We start from the raw sequence: 27,552 nt of genomic DNA on the forward strand, positions 1-27,552 counted from the left end.
TACAAATAAGTAGATAAACACATTTACTAAAAATGTTACTCAAGTAGCCAAAATGCTTGGGTTTACATGTGCAGCCAAGGTATGATGTGGTGATTCTGACTGACTTATTCTTCAGGTGCTGAATTACCACACTCAACAAAATATTAGAAGTGAGTAGCTAGCTCAGCTCTCATTTGGAACAGGGAACTTCAAAGGATGAACAAAGAAAAAACTAGTGGGTAATAACCTTATCTCTGAGAAAATGTCAATAATAGTGAACATTCAAGTAACTAAAGGCCCTAACACTTAAAAGATTAACAATGATTTTTCACAATATTCTATTCTTTTCCATTGATTTCTATTGCAATTTTATAGATCATGGTTCTGAACCTGTCCTACTACATGACTAATTTTTTCACATTACTTCTTTTCAAAAGTCTTAAGCTTTTTTAAGTTTATCTTTTACCAATTTCATTAATCAGGAAGCTCTGAAAACTGTCTTAAAACAGTTTTCCCAAGAATCATATTTCACCATATAAGCCTTATCCAAATATTTGTGCTAAACTCACCAGTCCAATCTTCCAGCCATGCCAGTTCATAGTGTGGGTGAGGATGCCACCAGCAAGAGGGCAGCCAGTCTCATTATCCTCCACATTGCTCATCAACCAGGGGAAGTGGGTCCTTTCTACAACATCTACAAGTCTCTCCAGACCAAAATCTGAAACAAGAGGAGTCTTTAATTCTAAATATATTAAAAAGTATCAACATGTAATCTTCCTTTGGCCTTACTTTTATCACTAACTGACAAGTGATCTCCAATACAATCTTTAACATAACCATTATCCCTTTGAACCACATGAAGATCAGCCACCTTAGCTTCTTTTGGGAAGAGTTATAATTTGTCAATTTATCAGTTATCTGTTATCAGGTGATAAATTTATTGCCAGTTATCAATTATCTGTTATTGCTGATAAGGTTATCATTATCAATTTATCAGTTATTGTGATAAATATTTTTGTTATCACGCCCAGCTATGCTGCTATCCCTCTTATAGGGAATGTCAGTCAGGTACACAGACAGATAGAAAGATATATTAAATATTACAAACTTAAGCATGTGTTGCTAGAAACAATGGCACATAATAGAACCAAATTATGGAACTTAAGACTGTGAGCAAGAAACATGGAAATATTGAAGTACTGGATGAAGATATGATGCCAAACTGAAAGACATGAATGGCAGAATGACTGAAAAATTGGTGTCAAGTATTTATGCATTCTTGTGACCTATAAAAAATCTAGGAAGAGGTGAAATGCATACATAAGTAGGAAATTAAATAATGTGTGATACAAGTAACTGTGAACCAAGAAACACAAAAAAATATGTAAAGTACAGTTTTAACATCAGGAATGTGTGCCTCAGCAGACAATGTAAAGATGTATTCCAAAGCAGGCACCTCTAAACAGGAAGTATGTGGAGTCATCATGTAAAACAAATGACTGGGACAATTTAACAAATGTAACAATAATTATTCATCATAGTGAGTAAGAGATAATTAGTTACTCACCAAAGTCATGGTTGCCAAACACAGCACAGTGAATTCCAAACTGGTTCATGACAGGCACCATCTGTTCCCCCTTGGTGAAGGAACTCACTGCAAGGAAAACAAAATTAATATGTGCTATTATTCAATTTTCTAACTCAAAAATGAAAATGACCAAAGACAAGAGCAGAATAAAGGTTAAAGTGTTACAGAGTGTTCCCTTAAAAGATGACAAGAATTTTAAAAAGGATTGTTGTCAATTTAGTTCCCTCATTTTGATACTTCCATTGTGAAGGAGCCCAAGTCTTGAAAGGGTGAAGAAACAAGACAGTGTTTTACAAATTACTGGTGATACACAGAATCAAGATACTGATTTAAAAACCTTGCTTCTTCGTAGGAGTGATTTACAGAATACAGGTGAAACCCATACACTCACATGAAATGCACACTCATTTTTGAGGCCATATGATTGATGAACTAGTTGTGTGCTAGCAATACAAACCCAAAACACTATATACCATATCAACAACTACCTACATACTCTGGGAAAGTAGGAAACCATTATAAAATAGTGCTAAATTGGTGGCTATCTGCATCAGAGAAAATTGGTAAAGGATTAATCCTCTACAGTGTTTTCATATCAACTGAGGACGTGATGCTGCCAGTCATGTCTTCCATCTTACAGTGGAAAGTAACAAAAAGGACACCATTCAACAGAAATGTTTCACTACTGCTCTCATTTCCCACTACAGCAATGTCTGTAGGTGCTGTGCATCAGTCACTTTGGAGCCAAAGATACAGTGTTATTTACTTGGCATAATACTTATAACTAACATACTGAACATACTGTTTTGATCATCCCTCATTACAGCAAGAGGAACATATTTGTTATGATTTCTCTTCTCATTCCCTCTCTCTTCAGTAGCTGTCACATACACTGGTGGACTGGCCAAGCCTTCTTAGAGCAGAGAGGTGACATGTATGAGCAGCTCCCACACTAGCAAGGAACTTCACTTCAACATGTCAGGATGCTGTCAGCAACAAAGACCAAAGACATGTTGGAGCAGCTCAGCCAAGCCACATCCTGACCAATAAACTATATAATTTATGTGCATGTGCTGATTTTTCTCACTTTTTCATTTCCATATAGAATTGTGTCATTATCTCTACCTTCTTTTTTCACAACTATGTAACAACGCTCCATCACTTGTCATTGCTCTTCCATATTCATCCAAACCTACCAATATTTACATAAATTTTCTCAAACTAACTTTTTTCTACAACAGCATTCATAACAACCTCATCTTTGAAGAACATGGAAGCACTTAGAAGCTAATCTGAAGCAGGATTAACTGGCACATGAGAGGCTGTTGCCCTTACACAGACAGTCATGGTGGACATGAGTGCAACATGTAACAAGTCAGGTCAAGATGGTCACCAGAAAAGATTTTGGTCAATCTCGACTGTCCTGTCACAACATTCATTTGTGTATTTCTAACTGCTACCTTTACCTTGCCAGTTTTCTTATTGATTTGAAATGGCATAATCTAGGCCTCATCATCATAAATCTTTTAACTTCACTTTTATACATCATTTCTCTTTATATTTATTTTCTAAATGAGAGAAGACATTACCTCTTAACTAAGGATCATCTGATGTAGAGGTAAATTATGGATTCTTTCTGTATCAACTAATTCTCAATGACTGATTATCCTCAAATAAGGAAGAGTAAGTTAATTTCACAAATGACCAGACTACAACTAGTGCCCAATACTATACCTATAATAAAAGATTAATAAAAATCTGGGTCAAGTATGAGTAATTACAGAAAAATCAATTATTCAGACAGCTCTTCTTTAATACAAGAACAAAATTATTAGTAAATTGCTGTTAAATGCATAGCCAACAGAAATCCATTCAATTAAATGTAGTGACCACAAAATTAATCTTGGGACATGTCTATCATTATGGTCCCAATATCTAAGGTGGTGTTCTTTGACTTTCTGGTTGGGAATCTAGTCCCTGCCTACAGCCTCTCAAGGCTAAAGATTTATCTTGCATTCAAATCAATTACTTGAAGTTTCTATCATACTCCTGTGGAAATCAATTACTTTGGGTTTCCATCATACTCCTGTGGGGAATACAATATTTGTGTGTGTGTGTGTGTGTGTTTAAAGATGTAATGATATAATATGTCCCTCTAGGTTGGGGCAATGATTGTCTCATGTTCTCTCTGAGGAAGTTCAGCCTAAAAATGGAAGTCTATTGTGTTCATGGTACACAGGAAAAAGAAGCTAAATAAACTGATCTATATGGAGGGATGAAGCCATATAATGACCAGGAGTACAAAGACCTCAAAATTGATCACAGGACCTGACAATCATTGTGGTTATAACATCTTTGATTTGGTCAGCGGTTTACTCCTCAACAGTGGCCTCCAGTGGCTAAAGATTTATCTTGTCTTTAGATCAGTTTCTCAGTATTTACTGATGGGAGCATTATATATTAGTAATTGCCAAGATAGAGAAATCTCCAAACAAAACTTATGAATTGCGAATCTGTCAACATATAATACTGTGGCTAATAAAATGAATATATTATAGTTAATTGTATTACAAGAGTTTCCAATGAAATAATTGGACCATAACATCTATCTTCTGAATAAATGTTTGAAGGAAAACTTCACTCCATTTCTGCAGTACAAGAAAAGCCCACTTACTGATGGATGGAGCAAGGATGTCCCCACTGAAGAGGATGAGGGGATCCTTATCAGCCAGGCTCCTGAGGGCTGTTTTGAACCTTGCAGCTCCTGCCTTGGGTTCAGTGGCCTGCTCCTCCACATTGTACACATCATTGAAGTGCAGGATTGTGATGGATGGGGTGCGGAAGCCATTATGGACTGGAGTGGTGGATCCGTTGGAGGATGTTTCTGGACTGGATTCTGCCGACACCATGACTGGTGATGATATGAGTTTGCTACTGGTGATGAGTGTTGGAATTTCCTGCAAGGTAGAGATGTGGTTTAAAAAATACTCCAGCACACACCTGACTAATGCAATAAGATGTACATAAATGTTAAATTACACAGCACAATGTCAATTAATACATTATAAGAATACTGATATTGTATTGTCAGTTGTGCAAAACCAAAACACAGTTCACAATCTGATGGAATGTTTAATACACATTCTATACAAATATAACAATTTTTTATCCTTCCAAGAAATTTCTGTAAGTGAAAAAGCAAATAAATTCAGATCATAGATATTATTCTCATATTCCTAAAACCAACATAATGTAATACAGGCTATCATACTACTATGGCTTTTTAATATATGAGCTTTCTCACACATGCAAGACAGCATCCATGAAACAATAACTTCCTCCATTAACTAGAACAAGAAAGAAAATAATAAATAAATGAATAAAATAAAACAATATTGTTGAGGGGTCCTCAATCCTTCAACTTTATTCCTTAATGCCATGCAAGTAACACAGGGGACTCAAATGGTGAAAATGTAATGCGTTACTCTTAGGTTCACTCCCGCACAAACCTTTGACTAGTGTGAGTCATGATTTCTTACTCAATGTAGTTGGTCAGTGTAGCACTTGTGCTCCAACATAAGTCTGTAGATTAAAAGTGTTTGCTAGGCAACTAAATATTATATTAACTATAATTCCTTACCTCATTATTAATTCATTTACTAGAAAAGAAATATGCTCACTCATGCTAGATCACAACATATAATACTGTGGCTAATAAAATAAATATATTATAGTTAATTGTATTACAAGAGTTTCCAGCATCTTAGTTTAAGATTACCTACAAGGTGGTAAAAAAATTTATATATATATATATATATATATATATATATATATATATATATATATATATATATATATATATATATATATATATATATATATATATATATATATATATATATATATATATATATATATATATATATATATATATATATATATATATATATATATATATATATATATATATATATATATATATATATATATATATATATATATATATATATATATATATATATATATATATATATATATATATATATAATCAATTGTACAGGAGATAAAACTCTCCAACACTTGTTTTATTCTGTAAATCACATTATTATCAAAACTGAACCAAGCACAGATAGCAGGTCTGATGCACATGAAACACATGGAGATGACAGAGTGATGGCAAGTATAAATCAGACAGTATGGAACTTGATGCATGGGACAGGCGTATGTAACATCACTTATGGCAATCAGATGAGCAATGAGAAAAATGGAACACCACTGTATTAAAAACAAGGTTAAATCTGTGTTGAAATTACCTTCAACTGGAACATAGCAAGGGCATAATATACAGTCAACCTCTGAGGCAGGGAAAATTTTGACAGCAAATAGGTTTATATATATATATATATATATATATATATATATATATATATATATATATATATATATATATATATATATATATATATATATATATATATATATATATATATATATATATATATAATCTAAGAGTTGGCAAGTTAAGAATACCTAACCAAAATTTTTCCTAAATGTTGACAATTTAAAAATGTGCAATTTCTTATGTACCTATTTACTTTTTGCTATTGGCAAGTCTGGAATGCACAGGTTCAGTGATAGAAAAAAAAATCTTTATCTACCCATATTGTTTTTATACTATCCGTATTATTTTATAATGTATCAAGTGTAAGGTGACATGATTTTTCCTAAGAGCATCGAGGTGTAATGCAATGTGAGCAGCATGAACAGGCCTGAGTGAATACGGCACAAGCAGGTGGGTGTAGCACTGTTGTGGCATTAGCGGGTGCCAAGTGGGGCGGGATCCTGTCAGGCTGTTTTTATTTCTGAGCTTTGTGACAATCCTCCACTTAATCCCTCCTCCCTGCCCACCACCCCCAACAAAACAACAACTCATCATTTTACAGGCTAATCATACTACTTCCACTTGTCCAACTTCAAAACTTCCCTTGCCTCCTTCCTGGTGCGAAACGGAAAATTTAGGGATTTACTATGGAATATTTCCAGGATGTAGTTACATGAAATAGTCCTTACCAGCTGAGGACACCCAGAATGCTGGCTGGGGGAGCCTCCGGTACCCAATGGACGGCACTTCTCAACCAAAGCGTGACACACAGAGCTAGTCACAATACACACAACTATTATCAGGAGGAGTACCCCAGTTTGAGAGAGGGAAGAGGTTACATGGCAAGAAACCAAGCAAATGACTGACCCCGAGGCAAATGAACCTTTAATACCTGCTTCACAACTCTCCAAAGCTGCCTTGCTAATTCCAATATTTAGTACGCACCCAAATGAAAAGCAATGGCCAAAGTCGACTATGGAACCTGATTATGGCTTAAGTGGTTTTGCTGGTTAGGTGGCAAATGGAAAATGGTGAGTGTGGAACCAGCCGATAGGCATGAGAGACAAGTACATACATGGTGACGGAGTGGTTTATAGAAACCCACGGTGTACACAGGCGTAATCTATTGTTCTAATGTATCACTGTTTTTAGCTTTCACTCAGGGGAGGGTTAACTTCTCACCACTACACGCTGGAATTGCTATAGTGGTCCTGGAACTTAGGAGTGGTTTATAGAAACCCACGGTGTACACAGGCGTAATCTATTGTTCTAATGTATCACTGTTTTTGGCTTTCACTCAGGGGAGGGTTAACTTCTCACCACTACACGCTGGAATTGCTATAGTGGTCCTGGAACTTAGCATGCTCCCGCACCATTTGCTGACTCAGCCATGCCCCGTTTATTTATTTATTATTTATTTCTGGTGTGTGTACCACGACACTGATTTGTTGTATTGTAGATGTCATTAGGGGACATTATCATGTTATTTTTTTTTTCTGTTAATAGAGGAATGCAAACTTATTTTTTTTTTCTGTTAATAGAGGAATGCAAACTGCCTACTCATACATTCATCTAATACAATTATACCTTAGGTAAATTTGCAGTTTCAACCAATACACCCATCTTCTTTATCTCTTTCACTATAGCCAACAAACACAGGGACCTGGTGGGAATGCGGGGTTTTTAGGTGGAGAAAGCCAAAATGAGGCGTTTTTTTACATTCCTGAAAGTCTAAGGATGACAAACGTTATATCCCGAAAAGGGGAAATTTCTAGGCTATCCTAACCTAACATAACCAACCTAACCGGGAAGGAGGGGCCTTCGTCCCTTCTGGACACCCCTTTTAAGATCACTAATCTACACCTAACTTTACCTAATCTCCTAACCTCCCAATAAGGTAAACTAACAACGTGACATTTTGTAACCTACATTCTGTCAGCCATTACTACATACCACCAGTAATTACTTAACGAAAAATTCCTTAGGCGGAGGAAAGTGGCTGTAAACTGCCAGTTCGTATATTCACAGCCAGCACACATCTCTTCCGCAGGCACGGTCTAACCGACGCAGCACAGTCCCGGGTTATCCTCCTCTAAACATAAGTGCCTAGATGTGATTGTCCGACAAATTTCCGTGTAACCTGATTCACAGCAGGTAACCTCACCTCATCATAGGTTTTAACACGTGACTTAACGTCATGTCGCCATCGAGCATGCGCACCATAGATAACAAACAACGAACAAACTCAGTATCCTGCGAGAGACGACTGGAGGTGGGTCTACGCTAGAATTGACTTAAACCAAACAGCGAGATGTAGACCTTACGAAGAGCTATAGTTACGTAAGGTATATTGGTTGAAACTCCAATACCCTTATTTACTCTATTATGAACAAAAAGATCACATACGAGTACGTTCCTTTATCATTACTAACTAACAGGTGATCAATCAAGTTCGGAAGCTCCAGACTTATCCCCACTTGTCCAACCGCCTTCTTCACAACCACACAAGCTCATCACCAATCACAGCACTGAGAAACATTCTGATGTATATCTTTACCCTTTCAACATTCAAAGAGCTCAAATATATCAGTAGTCTAGTCACAGGGTATGAATAACTCGTGCCCGGGCAGTCACGGCGAGCAAAACTGCATTATACTCGTAAGTCACCGTTTCGTAATGCCTCGATTGGGAAAGGGTTATGGATCATGAATGTCTATAAGCTAAATATGTACACAGATAAATGACAAATCAAACAACGAGTAAATTACTATAAGAGAAAAACTGATTACAGCAAACCTATCCTTAAAACTCTTTGATAATTTTTTAAGTGTTTCAGAACGCAGAACGCAAGGAGATCCTTACATAGCTGCTACTAAGGCTGTTTCAAACAACCACCAAGGGAGATAACAACGTCAGGGTAAACGTTCTGAGACGGCAGGCGTTCAGCTAAGCCGACACTTGGATGTAAGATCACGGAAGAGGAGAATAGTGTGGTTACTGAGGTATGGATTACTACGTACCCATTCTTCCCTCATCTGCAGCTTACTCTTCCCCTCTCCTCTCGCAACTGTCAACAAAACACCACACCAAAGAATGGCCCACAATGTAAGAACGTTCGTGATGTGGGAAAATGGTATTCAAGAATCGTCCCACGGTCGTCAACTCCCACACTGCTACTAAGCTTCATGCACGCTGTGCCCGAATTTTTGGTCGTATTTCTCCTCACTTCCTCAAAGGTGAGTTTTTGAGATAAATGTGAAAAATTGACGCCACAACAAGGTCATACTCGTAATAGCACTCCTGTGACCTTGTCGTAATGCCATAACTCAATCAATTTCCAATTCTCCATAACCGTCACGCTTTACCCATTGCAACACTCACACCCTAAAAAGCTCCTAGCCTCTCAATGCTTCACTATTACGTCACGCTGCAGTCCGTGTCACATTAATGTAAACAAACTAATGCTTTGACCTACACGCCCAGACACCAGCCACTTCTCCAAGCCCACGAGTTGTGAGACTTCACATACCTAGCTTCACAAGTGTGCATACCTACAAAAATACACCTATACACCAGTGATGAATAGTTATGAAGTACAGCTGTGCAATGGTCTCTCTCTCTCTCTCTCTCTCTCTCTCTCTCTCTCTCTCTCTCTCTCTCTCTCTCTCTCTCTCTCATAAGCTCCCAAATAAAAGTTGAAGTATATATCACATGAAACGCATGAAATACACTCATAAATATACATTTTTGTTTGTTATAATAGTTGCATCCTGTCATGTGTCCTGCCAGTCCGTCAACCACCACGGTAATGCCTCGGTTGCACATGACGCCATCATACCAAAAGGCTCGTGTGTTAACGTCTCCCTTAGCTGGTCAGTCTGACGTATTTCCCTCAGTACCTCCACTTTGACCAGACTCACGCCGCCCTTCCGTCGATAAGGATTTTATTTTCACTGTCCTCCATGAGCAAGAGGACGGTGTGTGTGTGTGTGTGTGTGTGTGTGGTGTGTGGTGTGTGAAAGGTGTCACCTGTAGATCGGACTACTAGTCCCAGCGAGGGGAATGGTAAATTACACACACACACACACACACACACACACACACACACACACACACACACACACACACACAGACACACACACACAGAGAGAGAGAGAGAGAGAGAGAGAGAGAGAGAGAGAGAGAGAGAGAGAGAGAGAGAGAGAGAGAGAGAGAGAGAGAGAGAGAGAGAGAGAGAGAGAGAGAGAGAGAGCGCCATTAACTACAGCACGATTAATGGAAACTACCCTACTTAATATTAGTTATTCGTGTATTAATTAATTTCCTTCTTCTCTTTTTTTTTTTTACTAATTTTTGTGAGTGATATGGCAGTAGTCTTTTCATACGACATATATCACTTACAGTGTTCCTCATGCTACTTAAACACCCTTAAACACCGCATTGTGAGGCAGCAGTGTGGTCAGTGTTACATCGTCTCCCGGTTGCGGTGGATCAAAAGAGTAATCACGAAGTATTATTTGATGCAGCCACTCAGCGATGGGCTGGCATAATACTTTAAAATGGGTCTGATGGAGAAGTAAGAACAAATAAAGAAAAGCGACAGCCTTGGTGGCATGCAAATAAAAACAGTAACACAAAAGTTCATAAACGGTATGAAGTGTGGCACGCTGGCTCTAAACAAATATTCATGAATACCACCTGTGTTAAGATTGGTTTTTAGTTGACATTTATTATTCACCGTCAGACTCCTCTCATTCAATAACCTAGTGGTGGGTTAATACTCTCCACTTCTGAATAGTGACCACTGCGCCCGTGCCTGGCCTGCCACACTGATCCACCTCATAGCCACCCACCTTCAAGGTCAGGTTAAAGGCGCGCCGCCACACACCGACCAGCACACACAAAAAAATATATATATCTACACACACACACACACACACACACACACACACACACAATTATCTGAATATATGAATGCTATTTTTTGCTTCATCCCACTTTTCTTTTCTCTCTTTTTTTTTTTCATGTGGATAGAGCTTGGTGCAGCACTCACCCATCAGGTATGGTCACAGGTCACTGACAGAAGGCAGAGGGAAACCTCAGGGGCAACAGCGCCGGTATCCATATTTTCCATAAGGGAAGCTCGGTGCACGTTATCCTGGGAACGATGTCTAGGCCGGGAAAACCTCCACCACGCACCTTGGTGTACGAAGTGTTCCTTTCTTGGCGGTGACAGGGGGATAGGGAGGTGGTTCAAGGCTGAAGAGTTCACGGTCGATACCGTAGTCACTGGAATGGGCAAGTCACAGGGTTCAGTGCCAAAGAGCCCGGGCCGCGAGCTTGGCTGCTGCTTGGTGAGAGGCGGTGGGGGTGGCAGGCGGGAAGGCTGGTGACGTTTCCCTCGTTGCCAAAAACGTTTACCACCATGTCGTGGAAATGCATTTGATAATATGTGCTGATGGAGTTCAGCCCTATATGATGTTGTGTCAATCTTGAGAAGCACCCTGTGTTGTGGCGTGAGTGTTGAGGTCGATTAAGGCGCCGACGACACCTGGATACACCGCATGTCCGTCTTCCCTCTCGGAGTGTCTGGTGACTCACAGTTACGTCACTTCACGTTCACACACTAGGAAGGGACGAAGTTATGTTCACTCACAATGTGGCAACGTTATTTTTTTTTATCCTGGTCGTGCAACACCCGGCGCTGTAACACAGGACCTGGGCGATAAGACTCTCCTTCCGGCACAATGTGTTACAAGCATAAAGGGAGAATCTATACAGAACAGATGAAAGTCTGGTTATGGTTTCCTTCCCCAGACCCGGTACACATCATTTACACCTCACCGCGCCTCGACGCGAATAGTGCCAGGCCACCGCGGTAGTGCTTGGCAACGTTTTTTTTCCGCGACTCCCACAATGTCAATGCTCCGATCATGGGACTTTTGATTCAGCTTTTGTTGAGGGATTTGGGTCTTCAACATCCATAAAATATTTTTTTCACATAATATATATATATATATATATATATATATATATATATATATATATATATATATATATATATATATATATATATATATATATATATATATATATATATATATATATATACATACATATATATATATATATATATATATATATATATATATATATATATATATATATATATATATATATATATATATATATATATATATATATATTATGTGAAAAAAATATTTTATGGATGTTGAAGACCCAAATCCCTCAACAAAAGCTGAATCAAAAGTCCCATGATCGGAGCATTGACATTGTGGGAGTATATATATATAATATATATATATATATATATACATATATATATATATATATATATATATATATATATATATATATATATATATATATATATATATATATATATATATATATATATATATATATATATATATATATACATATACATATACATATATATATATATATATATATATATATATATATATATATATATATATATATATATATACATATATACATATATATATATATATATATATATATATACATATATATATATATATATATATATATATATATATATATATATATATATATATATATATATATATATATATATATATATATATATATATATATATATATATATATATAAGATGTTCCTCAGCAAACCTACATGATTTGTTGTTTAAACTTGCCTTCACCCTTCACCCTCAGGCTGCCTGTAGATCCCAACACTCCACTCAGATTGGCTGACAGATGTGTTCAGTGCGTAAGCTTCACCCTGTGGTACTTGGCCAGCTGGCCTCTCACGCACGAGGCGACACTGCAAGGTGACCTACAAGCCAAGTGACACTAAAATCCCACATTTTCCATCCAACTTCATGGAAGAAAATAACAACGAGCCTTGAGGTACTCCTCCCATACCGGTAAACCGTCAGCTGCTGTCACATAGAGCCTAGCATGTTGTCTCATTCTTCCATTCCTATTACAATGCTCGCATGTGTGGTTTATGAGTACCTTCCAAGCACTCCACCTCTCCACCACACTGCTGCTACACGGAGGAGTCTTGCCCTCTTCCAATACCCACCTTGTTCCGGCAGAGGCGATTCCTGGAAGCGGAGTTACCCATGGCGGCCGCGCTACAGTCAGGATCTCCTCGTGTCACCTTCAAGCGACGTGTTCTCAGGTCAGTTTATCACTATGCACTAAACACTTGTTCCACACGCAAAGTTTTGTTCCACCTTCACGGTAATGATGCACTGTTATAGACCTCATGCACTTGTTCTGTTTCAAATAAGACACTCGATTCGTAGAAAACAAAACACTTGACGAAACAATGATCACACACCAAACAACACACAGATCAATGAGCTAAACTGCATCTGTAGTTCCTTGATCATACTAGGAAGAAAATAAAAAAAAAGTTGAGTTTTATCCCAGCAAGAACAGGTAGGATATCCAAGCGGTTTTAGTTCTTCGTGTATTGCATCATCGCCTCCACATATATAAGCACGTGGGAGGTGGTGTCTGGGCGGATAGCCTTTGACGCTCGAGCAGACATCTCGCCCTACTGCACGGTGGAGGACGTATTGGCGACCTCGGTTTTTCAGCTATGATCACACACACACTCACACACACACACACACACACACACACGTGACGCGCCACCAGGGACTCGGAATGTGGCAGCGAAGCGAGCGAGAAGCCGAGCGCTCAGAACGAAAGCGACGAGAAAAGTGGAGGCAAGATGCGGACGGAGGTGTATCAGACAGACGGTCAGCGGTTACTGGCCACTTGCCACCGCATCACTGTCCCTTCATGCGTCTGTTCTGAGGTATTAACATTCTCTCCACACACAGCAACTCACAGACAAAGCTAGTGTAGGAAGAGATACAATCTGTCCAAAGAACGAAGGTTGGCTGATGACGAGCAAGATCCCGCGTACGACACTCAGGGCAGCCAAACAAAGTTAACAAAGTTTACTGGGGGAACGGCATGGCCACAGTAACTCGCCTATTGCTTCATTACCTCGCTTGTGAGTGCTTGTGTCTGCCTGGTGATCGTAGGAGTAGGAAGAAAAGAGGGAGAGAAAATAATGAAAAAAGAATAAAAATAGAAGATGTATGAATGAAGAAAGGAAGGAATGAAGGATAACATCTAAAAGGAAAGACAGGAATAAAAAAAAGGCAAAGAAAACAATATTATAACTGAAAAATGAAGTGAAGTACGAAAGGAAATAGTTAACTGAAAGAGAAGGAAAAAATAAGCATGCGACAAACTAAAAAAAAAAAAAAAGACAAGAACTAAAAAAAATGAGAGAGAGAGAGAGAAGAGAGGAGAGAGAGAATGAGAGAGAGAGAGAGAGAGAGAGAGAGAGAGAGAGAGAGAGAGAGAGAGAGAGAGAGAGGGGGGACCATTTCCGACACGGCATGCACCATCTCGGCAACTACCCATGAAGGCGTATTGGTACTGTCACCCCCCGCGTCACGATCTACGTCAGTTTGGCAAGCAGTATCTTCCTCGCATTGTTATAGCTCAGGGTTAGGAGGCATGACTAATGATTGGCTGGCGCTCCCTCACACTGGATTCACGTGCGCTGATGCCTGACAATTTTTCTTTCCCTTCTGTTTTGTTGTTCAAGTCTTATCGGCCTCATTAAGGGATGGTATCAAGTTAGTATTGTTATTTCTTGTTCCCTTTTATTAGTTATCTGAGCTGTGCGTGTGCGTGGTGGTGTGGTGTGTGAGTGTGTGTGTGTGTGTGTGTGTGTAGTAGTAGTAGTAGTAGTAGTAATAGTAATAGCCTTATGTCTGTCAAGGTAAAGCCATAACTGAAACACCACTACTAGTACTACTACTATTACTTTTACTACTACTACTACTACTACTACTACTACTACTACTACTACTACTACTACTATTGCCACCATCACCCGGAACGAAAGTCTCCACAACAATAATAATTTCTTTCCTACTGCTGCTCTCTGAGTCATAAATATCAAGGACACATTTCACGTTTCCAGTCCTTTCGAAACGCAGCGTGCCTGGAGGAGGTGGGAGGGGGAGAGCTACACTTAAAGACCAAAGAGAGAAAAGAAAGAAAAATGTAAGGAAAGTTAAAAGCTGTTAGGAAATATAGGTACACTTAAAATCAAGATAGAGACAATAAAGAAAGACTGAGGAAAAGAAGGAAAGAGCGAATAATAGAAAGTTAAAGGCTGAGGAGGAAAGAAAGGGTGAGTATTTTCAAATTAAAGACCAGAGAATAGAAGAGAGACGGATAAAATAATGATAGAAATAGAAAAAAAACGAGGAAAAAAAGTGGAAGGTTGGTGGTGATAAGATTATGAGGGAAAGAGAGAACGGAAGCATGATTATATAACAAGGAACTAAGACAGAGAAAGGGAGAGAGCAAGAAGAACAACTGAATAGAAAAGAGAGAAGAGTGGAAGACAGAAATGAAAAAAAGATGAAAAATAAATACCTAAGAAAAAAAGGAGGAAATGGTAGAAGCTGAAAGCTGATGACTAAGGACAGAGGAGAATGAAAGAAAAGAAAAGGGAAGAGGGCAACGCACAAGATCAAAGAGCAAAAAAAGAGCAATTAAACACACTCAAAGAAAAACGAAGAGAAAGAAAGAAAAAAATAAATATCAAGGAGAGAAAAAGAAGGAAAATAAATAAATACCACGAAGAATTACGGAGAAAAAATGAAAATAAAAAAGTTGAAAGTGCATCAAATGTAATGTCGTGAGTGAAGGTGTGAGTGTAAGTGAATGAGTGCGTGAAGGCTGAGTCAGATTCCTCATCCTTGCTCTCTCCAACACACACCAGAGAGAGAGAGAGAGAGAGAGAGAGAGAGAGAGAGAGAGAGAGAGAGAGAGAGAGAGAGAGAGAGAGACCTGATGAACAACTCAATCCGGACTTTAATTGGCAGCAATCCTTTAATTAATTTACTGTTGCAATGTATTTTTTTTTCTGAATGCCATTATAGATAGACTGTCTTCACTGCCTGCAGCTTTGCCATGCCTGGGGTGTGTCATTATTTGGATATATATTACAGTTCACGGTCAGTTACGAGAAAATAGCATAGTATCTTTATGCAGTATTATCTTCGTTGCACTTATACTTTACTTAAAGGGTTATTGTTATCATTATTATTATTATTATTATTATTATTATTATTATTATTATTATTATTATTATCATCATCATCATCATCATCATCATCATTATTACTATTATGTTTGATGGTAAGGAAAAATGTCGGGAGATGACACATTGATCAGAAAATAATCTAGCTAAATGCCGCTTGCCGAGGAAAAGAGCGTTAATTTCGAAAGAGCACTCCAGTTTTGAGATTTCCTTTTTCTTTTTTTTTTTATATAAATATGATAAAGTTATCTTTCTTGCCTATTTACAAAACTATCGTACGCGCATCTTTTTCTGTTTCTATGTGGGCGTGTAAGGAGTTGGGACGGGAGGGGAGGGGGGATGTTTGTACGAGAAAGTGTTAGAAAAATAAATAAATATAAGACTTGACGTTATATCCATTGAATTACAGTATAAAGCTATTGTTATTTATCATTCACAAAAATATCGTGCATACATTTGTTTCTCTCTTATTTGTAATTTTGTATTGTCATTTAGATTGGTCCTTTTAAATAACACTTTCCTTAACTCTCTCGATAACCGATAATTACCACCAGAAAAATAAAACTGCTAACACACACACACACACACACACACACACACACACACACGATAACTCATTAATTTATCAGCAAGCTAGTTTTCTCTCTCTCTCTCTCTCTCTCTCTCTCTCTCTCTCTCTCTCTCTCTCTCTCTCTCTCTCTCTCTCTCTCTCTCTCTTAGCAGTGTCTCGTCTGGTTATCTCCTGTCAATCAGCCACTATCGAGGAAACCTTCAAAAGCTTAAGTTCCGTTCACTATGGCGATGATTCAGTCTCGAGATATTTCCTTAACTGATTTTCTCTCTCTCTCTCTCTCTCTCTCTCTCTCTCTCTCTCTCTCTCTCTCTCTCTCTCTCTCTCTCTCTCTCTCTCTCTCTCTCTCTCTCTCTCTCTCTCTCTCTCTCTCTCTCTCTCTCTCTCTCTCTCTCTCTCTCTCTCTCTCTCTCTCTCTCTCTCTCTCTCTCTCTCTCTCTCTCTCTCTCTCTCTCTCGGCGGTCGACAGTCAGTGTTACTCAACCCTCTTAATTGTACCTTTTATATCTCTGTACCTACCTACCTACCTTTTATTCATATATCTAAACTTTTCTCAACTGTTCTTTATCTATCAATCTATCTACATATCTATTTAAATATAAATCTATATCATATCTTAACTGGACGTAATCTAATTAGCTATCTGTACGTCTCTATATTCATCTTGTTGTCTACCTAAGTACGTATGTATATCTGATACTCATTCCCAAGGACTCCTGCAGGGGAAGAGCCACAACAGAAGACTTTCCATTTACTTTTGTTCTTGCGTTCTCTCCTGACACACTCCAGTCCTCTCTACCATTCTCCTCTCATGCCCGTCTGGACCACTTTCTGAAACATTTCCGCCCGCACCTCCAAGACTCTAGTTAAAGTTACACGGGTTTTTTATTTATTTATTTATTTATTATTTATTTTTTCTTTATAGTTTTAGTGACAGATCAATAAGATTTCTACATTATTAACAAGAGAAACACTCCAGAAAACGCGACTAACTGTGGCCTTTGAAAATAGTCGTGATGAGAGAGCAAAGTGTTTCTAAATGCGGGATTTTCTCTCACGTAATCCAAAAAAGAACCATGCTCTACGTCATCTGCGCCCACAAAGGTCCCTCATTTAGGAGATGAAATTATATAAACATGATAACAAGCTCGCATTTGTTTATACAGACGTTTTGCATTTTTTTTTTTTACTTATAGTTTATCTGATCTCACACACTCCTAGATAAGCTCTCCGTGATAAGTCTTGCGCAAGGAGCATGTGAGGGCGAGGGAAGGTGGTTAGTGGGATAAGGTAAGTGGTAGATAGGTTTGGTTCAGTTCTAACTCTATTCACGTACAGTACAGTTCAGCTCGCCAGGTGATCACGTGAGAAGTTTGATGTTGTGAACGTTTTATTTATTTATTTATTTATTGGTATAGTGATTCCATGTGAAGTTTGGGTTTAGAAATGTTTGACATTATTATTATTATTATTATTATTATTATTATTATTATTATTATTATTATTATTATTATTATTATTAATTATTACTGTCGTTGTTGTTGCTGCTGCTGTTGTTGTTGTTGTTGTTGTTGTTGTTGTTGTTATCATTATTACACAAGTTTGATAATACATTCTTTATGATAAGAATTTCAACGATTTTTTTCATTCCATATGAAGATTAATTTAAGCGTTTTTTTTTTTTTATCGTTATACAAGTTTTATAATACTTTTCTACAATTAAACAAGAAATTTAATAATAATTTTTCCCTTTTCATGCTGGAAGATCGCTGTTTATGATTTATTTCTGAATACACAAGGAGAATGAAGTTAAGAATACTTTTTTCACGATTTTAAAAGAAGTTTAGTGTTCATAACTATTTTTCTCGTGCACAATGGCCTCGTGTGTTGTTAAGTACAAGCGACGCATTTTTCCTTTCCTTTTCTTCAATTATTTTATTTTCCGTCTTCCTTCCTTCATTCATACTTACATACTTTTACCGTCACCATGTACATCAAGCTTGCCCAAGATAGCCATTCTCTCTCTCTCTCTCTCTCTCTCTCTCTCTCTCTCTCTCTCTCTCTCTCTCTCTCTCTCTCTCTCTCTCTCTCATATTTTGTTCCTCTGATTTGTCATCTATGTGCTGGCGTTCTTTTCCTATTGATTTCTTTCTCGTTACGTCAGCCTCAAAATCTAACCAATCAATCATTCCATCATTCTTCTTTATCTTCCCTCCTACTGAACAGCCATGATGCAACCCAGCCCAGACACACACAAACACAGACACAAACGCTCATAAAAACACACAAGCGGAGTAACGAAGCAAAGGTTGACGTATATATAGTGAAAGGAACACACATATCCTATTATACTTCAATCCACTCAAGATTACAACTCAGAAGAGGAGAAATACGTCTTCTAACAACAAATATTTCTTCAATATATGATAAAAGAAAATATATACCCTTAGTGAGATCAATAGAAAAAAATAACGTCTAAAATTCGGGTATTTCTTCTTCCTGGAGTAAAAGAAAAAAAAGGACTCGTACTGAATGACCCTGAACAGCTCTCCTCCCTTCCTTCATCCCCGTCCCCCTTCTTGCATGCTCTTGCCAAGAACGCACCGAGTAAACAAGAGGGGTATGATATCAACTGTCTGTCTGCAAAGCCTCGTGTGGTCTTCTTCACTACGGTACTTGTTATTGTTGTGATCCGCGTTCTGGCGGGAATATAAGGAACGCAGATGGGGAAAGAATCAAAAGGAGAGGTTGAAAGTTGAAGATGGACGAGGAAAAAGATTAAGAAGGGAAGAAAAATGAAAATGGAAAGGTGAGGGGATAGCTGTCATGAAGAGAAATAGAAGGCTGAGTGAGAAAGGATGAAAAAAAGTGAAATGGAAGAAAGGAAAGGAAGAAACCGAGAAAGAAAATGAAAAAAAGAAAACCGTTTGTTTAGAGAACAATGAGAAACTAACTAACGAACTAAATAAATAAAATAGAGAAAGAAAGAAATGGAAAGAAGAAAAGATGAAAATGAGAGAGAGAGAGAGAGAGAGAGAGAGAGAGAGAGAGAGAGAGAGAGAGAGAGAGAGAGAGAGAGAGAGAGAGAGAGAGAGAGAGAGAGGCAAAGAAGAGAAAAAAACACGATGACCAAGAAATAAAAAAACAAAAAGAAGAAAAGGAAGAAGAAGAAGAAGAAGAAGAAGAAGAAGAAGAAGAAGAAGAAGAAAAGTGCACAGAAGCCGTGAGTGAATGTACGAGTGAAAGAAAGAACCATATTCTGAAACACTTCAGCGCCGCACCTTCACTCCATTCAAAAGGCTCTAGTTGAAGCTACACGGATTTTTTTTGAGTATTTTGTACAGTTCTAGTGACAGACTAACTAGATTTCTACATTATTAACAGGAGAAACAGCCTTGAGAACCCGGCTAATTATCTCTGTGGCTTTGGAAAATAGATGTGGTAAGAGAGCAAAGCGTTTCTGGATACGGGCCAGAGGATCAAAACAGCGTGTTCCGCAAGGTGTGTTTATGGATGTTCGGTTCTTGTCGTTTCTCGCCTCAGTTGCTTCCGACCATAACACACACACACACACACACACACTGACTCATCGAGGAAATATTATATTGACATGAAGATTTGTACATTGGCTTGTATTTTGAATCTTTTTACTGCCACGGTCCTTGTTTCTTGACCTTCACTGCACTGTAACGAGTTTTTGCATGATCATATATATATATATATATATATATATATATATATATATATATATATATATATATATATATATATATATATATAGAGAGAGAGAGAGAGAGAGAGAGAGAGAGAGAGAGAGAGAGAGAGAGAGAGAGAGAGAGAGAGAGAGAGAGAGAGAGAGAGAGAGAGAGAGAGAGAGAGAGAGAAATAGGAGTTTTCCCATGCTCTAGAACTATTCGACAAACTGTAATACATAACAAGTGCTTAAAAGATTGTAGGTGGTTATCTATCCATGAAAGGGTTAAATTATTTGTTCTCTCATCAAGACTATTTTCAAAAGCCACAGTTGTGTTTTCAAAAACCTAGTTTCAAAAGGCCTAGTTGTGTTCTTATTGAAGTTTTTCTTATTGGCGAAGCAGAATTCCTGTCAAAGTACCACTCGCATTATGAAAACTCTTGAAAATCCCAAAACACGTCTCGCAACAGACTTAATGTCTGTCCACCTCTCTAACGCAAGAGTTAACCAGTATTCTCAATCATTCATCCCTTTCTCTGGTAAACTCTGGAACTCCCTGCCTGCTTCTGTATTTCCACCTTCCTATGACTTGAATTCCTTCAAGAGGGAGGTTTCAAGACACTTATCCACCAATTTTTGACCACTGCTTTGACCCTTTTATGGGACTGGCATTTCAGTGGGCATTTTTTTTATTAGATTTTTGTTGCCCTTGGCCAGTATCCTTCCTACATAAAAAAAAAACGTTTATAAATACCCGTCATTATCTCGTTTACGCTCCGCTTCTAAGTGTCAAGGGTTGTGCCCTCTACGACTCTTTCGAAGTTACTCGCATTCCTCCGTTATTCTCATTTTCTGCATTTCTAGTTTATCTCCACCTCACTCTCGGTCTCTCTCTCTCTGTCGATCTTCCTCCTCCAACTATGTATTTATATCCGCATGTAATTATGTTCCGACGTGCTTTCCTCATCAATACTCTACCTATCAAGCCATTCAGCCATTCAGGTATGCAGCCGTGAGTCATGATTGCTATGAGCACGCGTCGCTAAAACAAGAGTGGCGGGAGACGGTGTGTGAGGGCTGGGAATCAGACGTTTGCTGTGTTTTCGCTCCCCACTTTCTGTTTACTTAGTCGCTCGCTTCGACTTGTTTGTGTACCCTTCGATTTGATATCACATGTCGGCAAAAACGGTTATCAGTTACGCAATGAAATCCTAATCCTGTGTGATGCTGACAAAACTATCGTATTTTAGCTTTTCTTTATGCAAGTGTTTTAATTTTTTTTTTTTTCAAACCATGCCTTCCTTCGCTCGTACATCCATGGACTGGCTTTTATACTTATTAGTTTTGTCCGGACCTGTTACATGACTTTCGATTGGTTTGAATATTTGTTTCAACTAACTTGAACAACATGATTCGTGACTTTGATCAGTCCAAATATTCTGTAACATTTGACAGGTCTACGCAACCTTCGTCAGGCGTGAACATTAAACCTTCAAAACTCACTAACGACTTCTGACTGGCCGCCACACACAACTTTTCACTGGTGCACAAAACCGTGAAAATTCATCGACTGGTTTTCATCCTTAGATATATTTCAGCGGACTCTGAACACAAAAAAAAATCAAAACTCAGAAAATATTTAATGCCCAGTTTATTTTAAGCAACCCTTTTTGGTAACACTGATGATACTAATGTTCACTACACTGTGATGTAATATTATAAGTATTCATACATATAATTTCCCTTAGTATATAATATAAAAACTATTCCTGACCCTAAAAATTGATCAAAAACAGCTATTCGCTCAGGAATGGCGTAAGTCTTCAAGTGCGCCAAGTTTCCGATAATCACGAAGCTGCAGCGCCAAGATGGTGTGGAAGTCTTAGTATTGCGGTCCTGCCTCCCTGCCCTCGCACTATCACGGCTGGAAGTGTACTGAGGTCCGATTGAGTGACGGATGGCGAGGCAACTCAAGGTCTGCTGATGCCTGCTGGCTGTGGGGAGGCTGCGAGACTCATACGGAGGACGTGGCTATGAAAACACGGTATATTTTACTTTCTCATTTTCTCCTTGGGTGTTTTTCCGGCGGTCCACCTCTGTCACCTGTTGTTACGTGATTAATGGAGGTTAACCTTCATTCAGAACTACATGAATGACGAGGAATGTCAAACTCCACATAACTATTGCCATGCTCAATGATACATTCTGAACAACCGTCACGAGTATAACTTTATCCGTGCAAAAAGTTAGTATTTCCAGTACTGCGCATGCGTCGTAGCTCTCACAAGTCACAACGCATGCGCAGTAGGACGAATGATAACTTTGATAACTGCGTACGCGATACCTGCGCTGTTGTGGAAAGCAGATGGAAATGGTTGCTCTCTCCTCTTCCTCCTCCCTCTCTCACTCCAGCACGCATAGCGCAAATTAAAACTATCACAGCATCAAAAGCACGTCAGCAATCAACAACCTTTCACACGAGAGTAAATAGACCAATGATGGGTGCAAATATAAACAGAGGGAAAAACGGGGCCGCCAGATTTCCATAGGAGAGTATTGACCTGCATGAAAACAGGAGAGAGAGAGAGAGAGAGAGAGAGAGAGAGAGAGAGAGAGAGAGAGAGAGAGAGAGAGAGAGAGAGAGAGAGAGAGAGAGAGAGAGAGAGATACAAGAGAAAAAGGACGGAAAGGTCGAGCGAAAACATGCCCGGAAGAGATGGATTTGCTTGCTCTACGCTGATGAGAATGTTGTCAACCGCTGGCTTTTTTGTTGCGCGGGTGATGATGACGCCGTGATGTGTTGTGTCCCGGCCGATCCGATGATGAATACCTTGCTTTTTACCTGCCTTTTTCTTCTTTCTTTTTCTTTTTTTTTCCTTCCCGTGTGTGGAAGTGACACGCTATACTTTTCCCTTTTCCTTCTCCATCACCTTCAACATTACCTCCTTTACCACAGATAGTCGGAATGAAGGAAGGGGGAAGAAATAAGATGGTTGCGTATAGAAATGAAGTTTAGTTAAGTGACACGTTATGCCCCTCCCCCTTTCCCATCACCTGTCACCATTATCTTCCCTGCAGACAGGTGTGATGAAGGAAACGAGGAAAGTAAGATGGAAATTAAGTTTAGTGAAAGACTGTTCTCGTGTGTGCAAGAGATGCGCTACACCCATTCTTTCCCCATCATCTTTCACCACTATCTCTTTCATTATGGACAATTGGGGTGAAGGAAGTGAGGAAATAAGATAACTGCGTGTATGAATGAAGTTTAGTGGAGGATAACTCTTACACATAAAAGTTAAACGCTACATTTCCCTCTCCCATCACCCGACACCATTACCTCCCTTCTGATGGACAGGTGAGATGAAGAAAAGGAGAAAGTATAATTGCTGCGTGTAGGGATAAAGTTAAGTCGACAATAGTTCAGTAGTAGAATATTGTTGACTATTACCACTACCCTTCCTCTTTCTCCATCCCATCACTTTCCTCTTTTTTCCATTCTCCACCCATCACCGCCATCATCACCACAACCCGTCTCCCTTCCTCTCTCCTACAGCCTCCCACTACCAGTCCACCACCACCACCGCCCGTCTCCCTACCTCTCTCTCCCACTACCCATCGCCTTCATCGTCTCCCTCCCTCTCTCCTAGCCTTCCATCACCACCACCAGACACTAGGCACGAAGTCATGTATCTCAGACTAGCAGGGGTCACGTGACTTAGTGGTGGTGGAGGTGGTGGTAGTGTGTTGGCATGTGTGCGTGTGCAAAGCTGTAAACCTGCCTCCTACACACACACACACACACACACACACACACACACACACACACACACACACACACACACACAGGCAGGCAGGCAGGCACGCGATACACCTGAGTAAACGAGCGGTGGGTGTTACCTGCCGGGAGGAAACATGAAGGAGGTTGTGAGGTATCTTTTTAACGTGGAAGTAAAATTAAATGCTAGGTCAGGGAGGATGATGATGCTGATGCTGATGATGATGATGATGATGATGATGAGGAGGAGGAGGAGGAGGAGGAGGAGGAGGAGGAAGCACAACAACAACAACAACAACAACAACAACAGAATCAAAACGCAGAGGAAGAAGAAGAAGAATGAGAGTCGAACCCGAAAGGATGAAGATGAAGAAAAAAAGAAAAAAGAAACAAGAACAACAACAACAACAACAACAACAACAACAACAACAACAACAATCAACGAACCAACCAATCAAGCAAATCACCCAACCAAACAAACAAAGAAAAAAAAAGTTATGAAAAGAAAAAAGTGTCAGAAAGTCAGAATAAGTTGTCCTCGAGCTGTCTAGACGCCTCCATTCTGAGACTTGAGCCCCAAAAAGCTTCTATAGATTCTGTCTGAGCCTACGTCGTGAAAACATGCGTCTCCCCTTCTTTATGGCGTCCACAGGAGAGAAAAAACAAGCCTTCACCCTTGAGAACGACACTGGACACCCCTTTATTTTTGTCAACACTTAAGACTATATTCTAAAACACTTCTGCCACTCCACTATTTTGAAAAGGCTCAAGTTGAAGTTACATTTTTTTTTAACGTCCTAGTGACAGATGAACAAGGTTTTTTTTACATTATCAAAAGAAGAAACGGTCTTACAAACCAGGCTAATAATCTCTGTGGCCTTTGAAAACAGTCGTGGTGAAAGAGCGAAACGTTTCCAAATACGGGCTACACTCTGAGAGGGATGGAAGGGAGAAAACAAAGGAAATCCGCTAGTTCATGTGAGGAGAGGCAATGAAAACCAAGAGTACGAGTGAAAAAGGAGACAACAGGAAGAGATTTATCAGGCAGCATCATTATGATGCTTCCTGACAGATATCAGAGCCAGGCGTGTGGGAAAACCAAATATACCATCTTTTACAACTATAGTCGCCCTTTTGTTAATCCTTCATTGGGATATACAACTATTCACAGCACTAAAAAATAAGAAAAAAAAAATCTTTATAAGCATCGATAAGAAAGAAGGGAATTAAAAAAATATTACAGTTTCTAGGCAGTGTAATGGTTGGAGGTGGTTGTAGAGCAAGAAGAGATGTCTTAGAGTGGCTAGTGATGAAGGAAAGATGTGCCAAATAGGTGAACATTCAGAACACAATATTGTTAGAAAGAGAAAGAATAAGTGGTAAATTTTGTCTTTGCTAAGCTGTAGAATTACTCAAGAGACTGTAATACAAGAGTAAGTGTTTAAAAATTTGTAGGTGATCATGGCAATAGTTGTCTAGCAGCGAGAGGGTGAACACAACGCTCTGATACGAACTTAAACTGATGGAAAACGTAAAAAGTGAATCAAGAAATAAAAAAAAATAAATAAAAAATAAATAAATAAATAAAATAAATAAATAAGGTTACAAAATCAAGCAGTGTTTTCTTTGTAATGTCTTTCGAAATTACAACCCATTCAGTGCGTTGGGTGCTGCGCGATGGAGGACTAATGACATCGACCCCGTCAGCACCGCCGTCTGTTTCAGTCACGTCATGTCACGTCACGTCACGCCTCGCCACGCAGAGGTTTACGTGCACCCTGCATTGTTTCCTGCCTCGTTACCGTTACACACGCAAAATCATACTCATTATGTCACTCATACGATGAAAATACAGAAAAAAAACCAGCAACATCTACGACTACAACCATCACTACTACTACTACTGCTACTACTACTACTACTACGAACAACAACAACAACGACAACAACGACAACAACAACAACAGCAACAACAACAACAACAACGATACTTCTACTTCTACTACTACTACTACTACTACTACTACTACCATGTTCTCTGTTACTCATTACCGCTTCAGAGCACAAATTTTCCGGCCGGATCCAGAGAGAGAGAGAGAGAGAGAGAGAGAGAGAGAGAGAGAGAGAGAGAGAGAGAGAGAGAGAGAGAGAGAGAGAATGACATCACTGAGTCCTCCTCCCGATCACAACACCGCTGAAAATACGTACATAGACTTTTTTTTTGTTTCTATTTTTTATCCCTGCAATTGAAGTTTCCACATGAGTCAGCACACACACACACACACACACACACACACACACACACACACACACACACAAAGATGACAGACGAGGAAACACCACCACAGGATCGCGATGATGGAATGAAAAAAAAAAAAAAAAACACTTGAAGAGACGCAATACTTTAGTTATATAAGGACAATGAGACTGGAACACGTGAACATGAGCATCCTGCAATAGCTCAGTCGGTTAATCAGTTAGGTAGTCAGCTAGTTATCCAGACCAGTGTACATAAAGTATTTTGTCTTCACCCCATACCACTCCATACGTATATCTAATCTTCATTCTCTTAACTCTTCCAAATCTTCAGGAAAGTGTAGACAGGCATATGACAATAGTGGACAAGTAACTAATGATTATTTTTAACGCCTTCATTACTATAAAAATAATCCTAAAACACAATGCATTCTCGTTACGGTATCCGGAATTAAACTGAACAATGTCGTGGTACTGAAAGGATTAACACTCTCTGTCTTACGTCAACATTCGGTCCCTCCCTGCTACGCCTTCTTCAGATATCTCTTCATCTACTATACCATTTATTTTAAAGTGATAAGGAGGCTGTCCACGGGCTACAAAGCATGAAAATATACAAAAAAATAACATATAAAAAAGAAGGAAAGTCTGCTTAATTGCCACGCCCCAAAAAGTTAATGGGATTTTTAGTGATGGATGGAAGGAATAATAATGTTTGGTAAGGGCGGGTGGCTTGTTGGCTGGCTGGCTGGCTGGACTGGCTGAACTCATGGCTTTACTGGGCGACTGGATGGACTGATAGCTGATTGACTGGCAGGTTGATTGGATGGATGAATAGATGAATGAACGGATGGACGGATGGTTGGTTGATTGGTTGACTGGTTGACTGACTAGCTGGTTGTCTTGAATGGCGGGATGGATGGATGAATGGTTGACTGGCTGGCTGAATGGTTACTGCAATGGAAAGATGAACGGAGTGATAAATCGATGGATGGATGAACGATAACTGACCAGCTGAGTGAGTGCATGTATGGCTGACGAAGTGGCTGGATGAATGAATGCTGGCTGGCTGAATGGCTGACTGCATGTATAGCTGTAGATTAAATGCTGTCACGGGGAACAATTCAGGGGCACCATCCCGTGACTGCA

At 39.0% G+C, this 27,552-nt stretch overlaps 1 protein-coding gene and 1 long non-coding RNA gene across 7 annotated transcripts in view; one reads left to right on the plus strand and one right to left on the minus strand.

Annotated features, from left to right (window-relative positions):
* The window catches only part of LOC135104147 (snake venom 5'-nucleotidase-like), a 90,329-nt gene that overhangs the window by 34,152 nt on the left and 28,625 nt on the right, over positions 1–27,552 (minus strand). Inside the window, exons 1-4 of one of the 6 annotated variants that reach the window (XM_064011200.1) lie at positions 13,042–13,381; positions 4,242–4,524; positions 1,547–1,633; positions 549–697 (exon numbers count right to left, since the gene is read on the minus strand). In XM_064011200.1, the coding sequence (XP_063867270.1) occupies positions 549–697; positions 1,547–1,633; positions 4,242–4,524; positions 13,042–13,083 (561 nt within the window). In that variant the 5' untranslated portion in view covers positions 13,084–13,381. Of the gene's footprint in view, positions 1–548; positions 698–1,546; positions 1,634–4,241; positions 4,525–6,637; positions 7,154–13,041; positions 13,384–27,552 lie in introns of those variants that run through there. The other 5 variants (XM_064011195.1, XM_064011199.1, XM_064011201.1 and 2 more) reach the window with 5 other exon arrangements.
* LOC135104150 (uncharacterized) lies at positions 705–4,232 on the plus strand. The gene is made up of 3 exons (XR_010270317.1): positions 705–1,148; positions 1,920–2,282; positions 2,445–4,232. It is a non-coding gene; the product is annotated as an uncharacterized LOC135104150 (long non-coding RNA).

The sequence above is a fragment of the Scylla paramamosain genome, chromosome 10, assembly GCF_035594125.1.
Source record: "Scylla paramamosain isolate STU-SP2022 chromosome 10, ASM3559412v1, whole genome shotgun sequence".
In the NCBI taxonomy this organism is placed as follows: domain Eukaryota; kingdom Metazoa; phylum Arthropoda; class Malacostraca; order Decapoda; family Portunidae; genus Scylla; species Scylla paramamosain.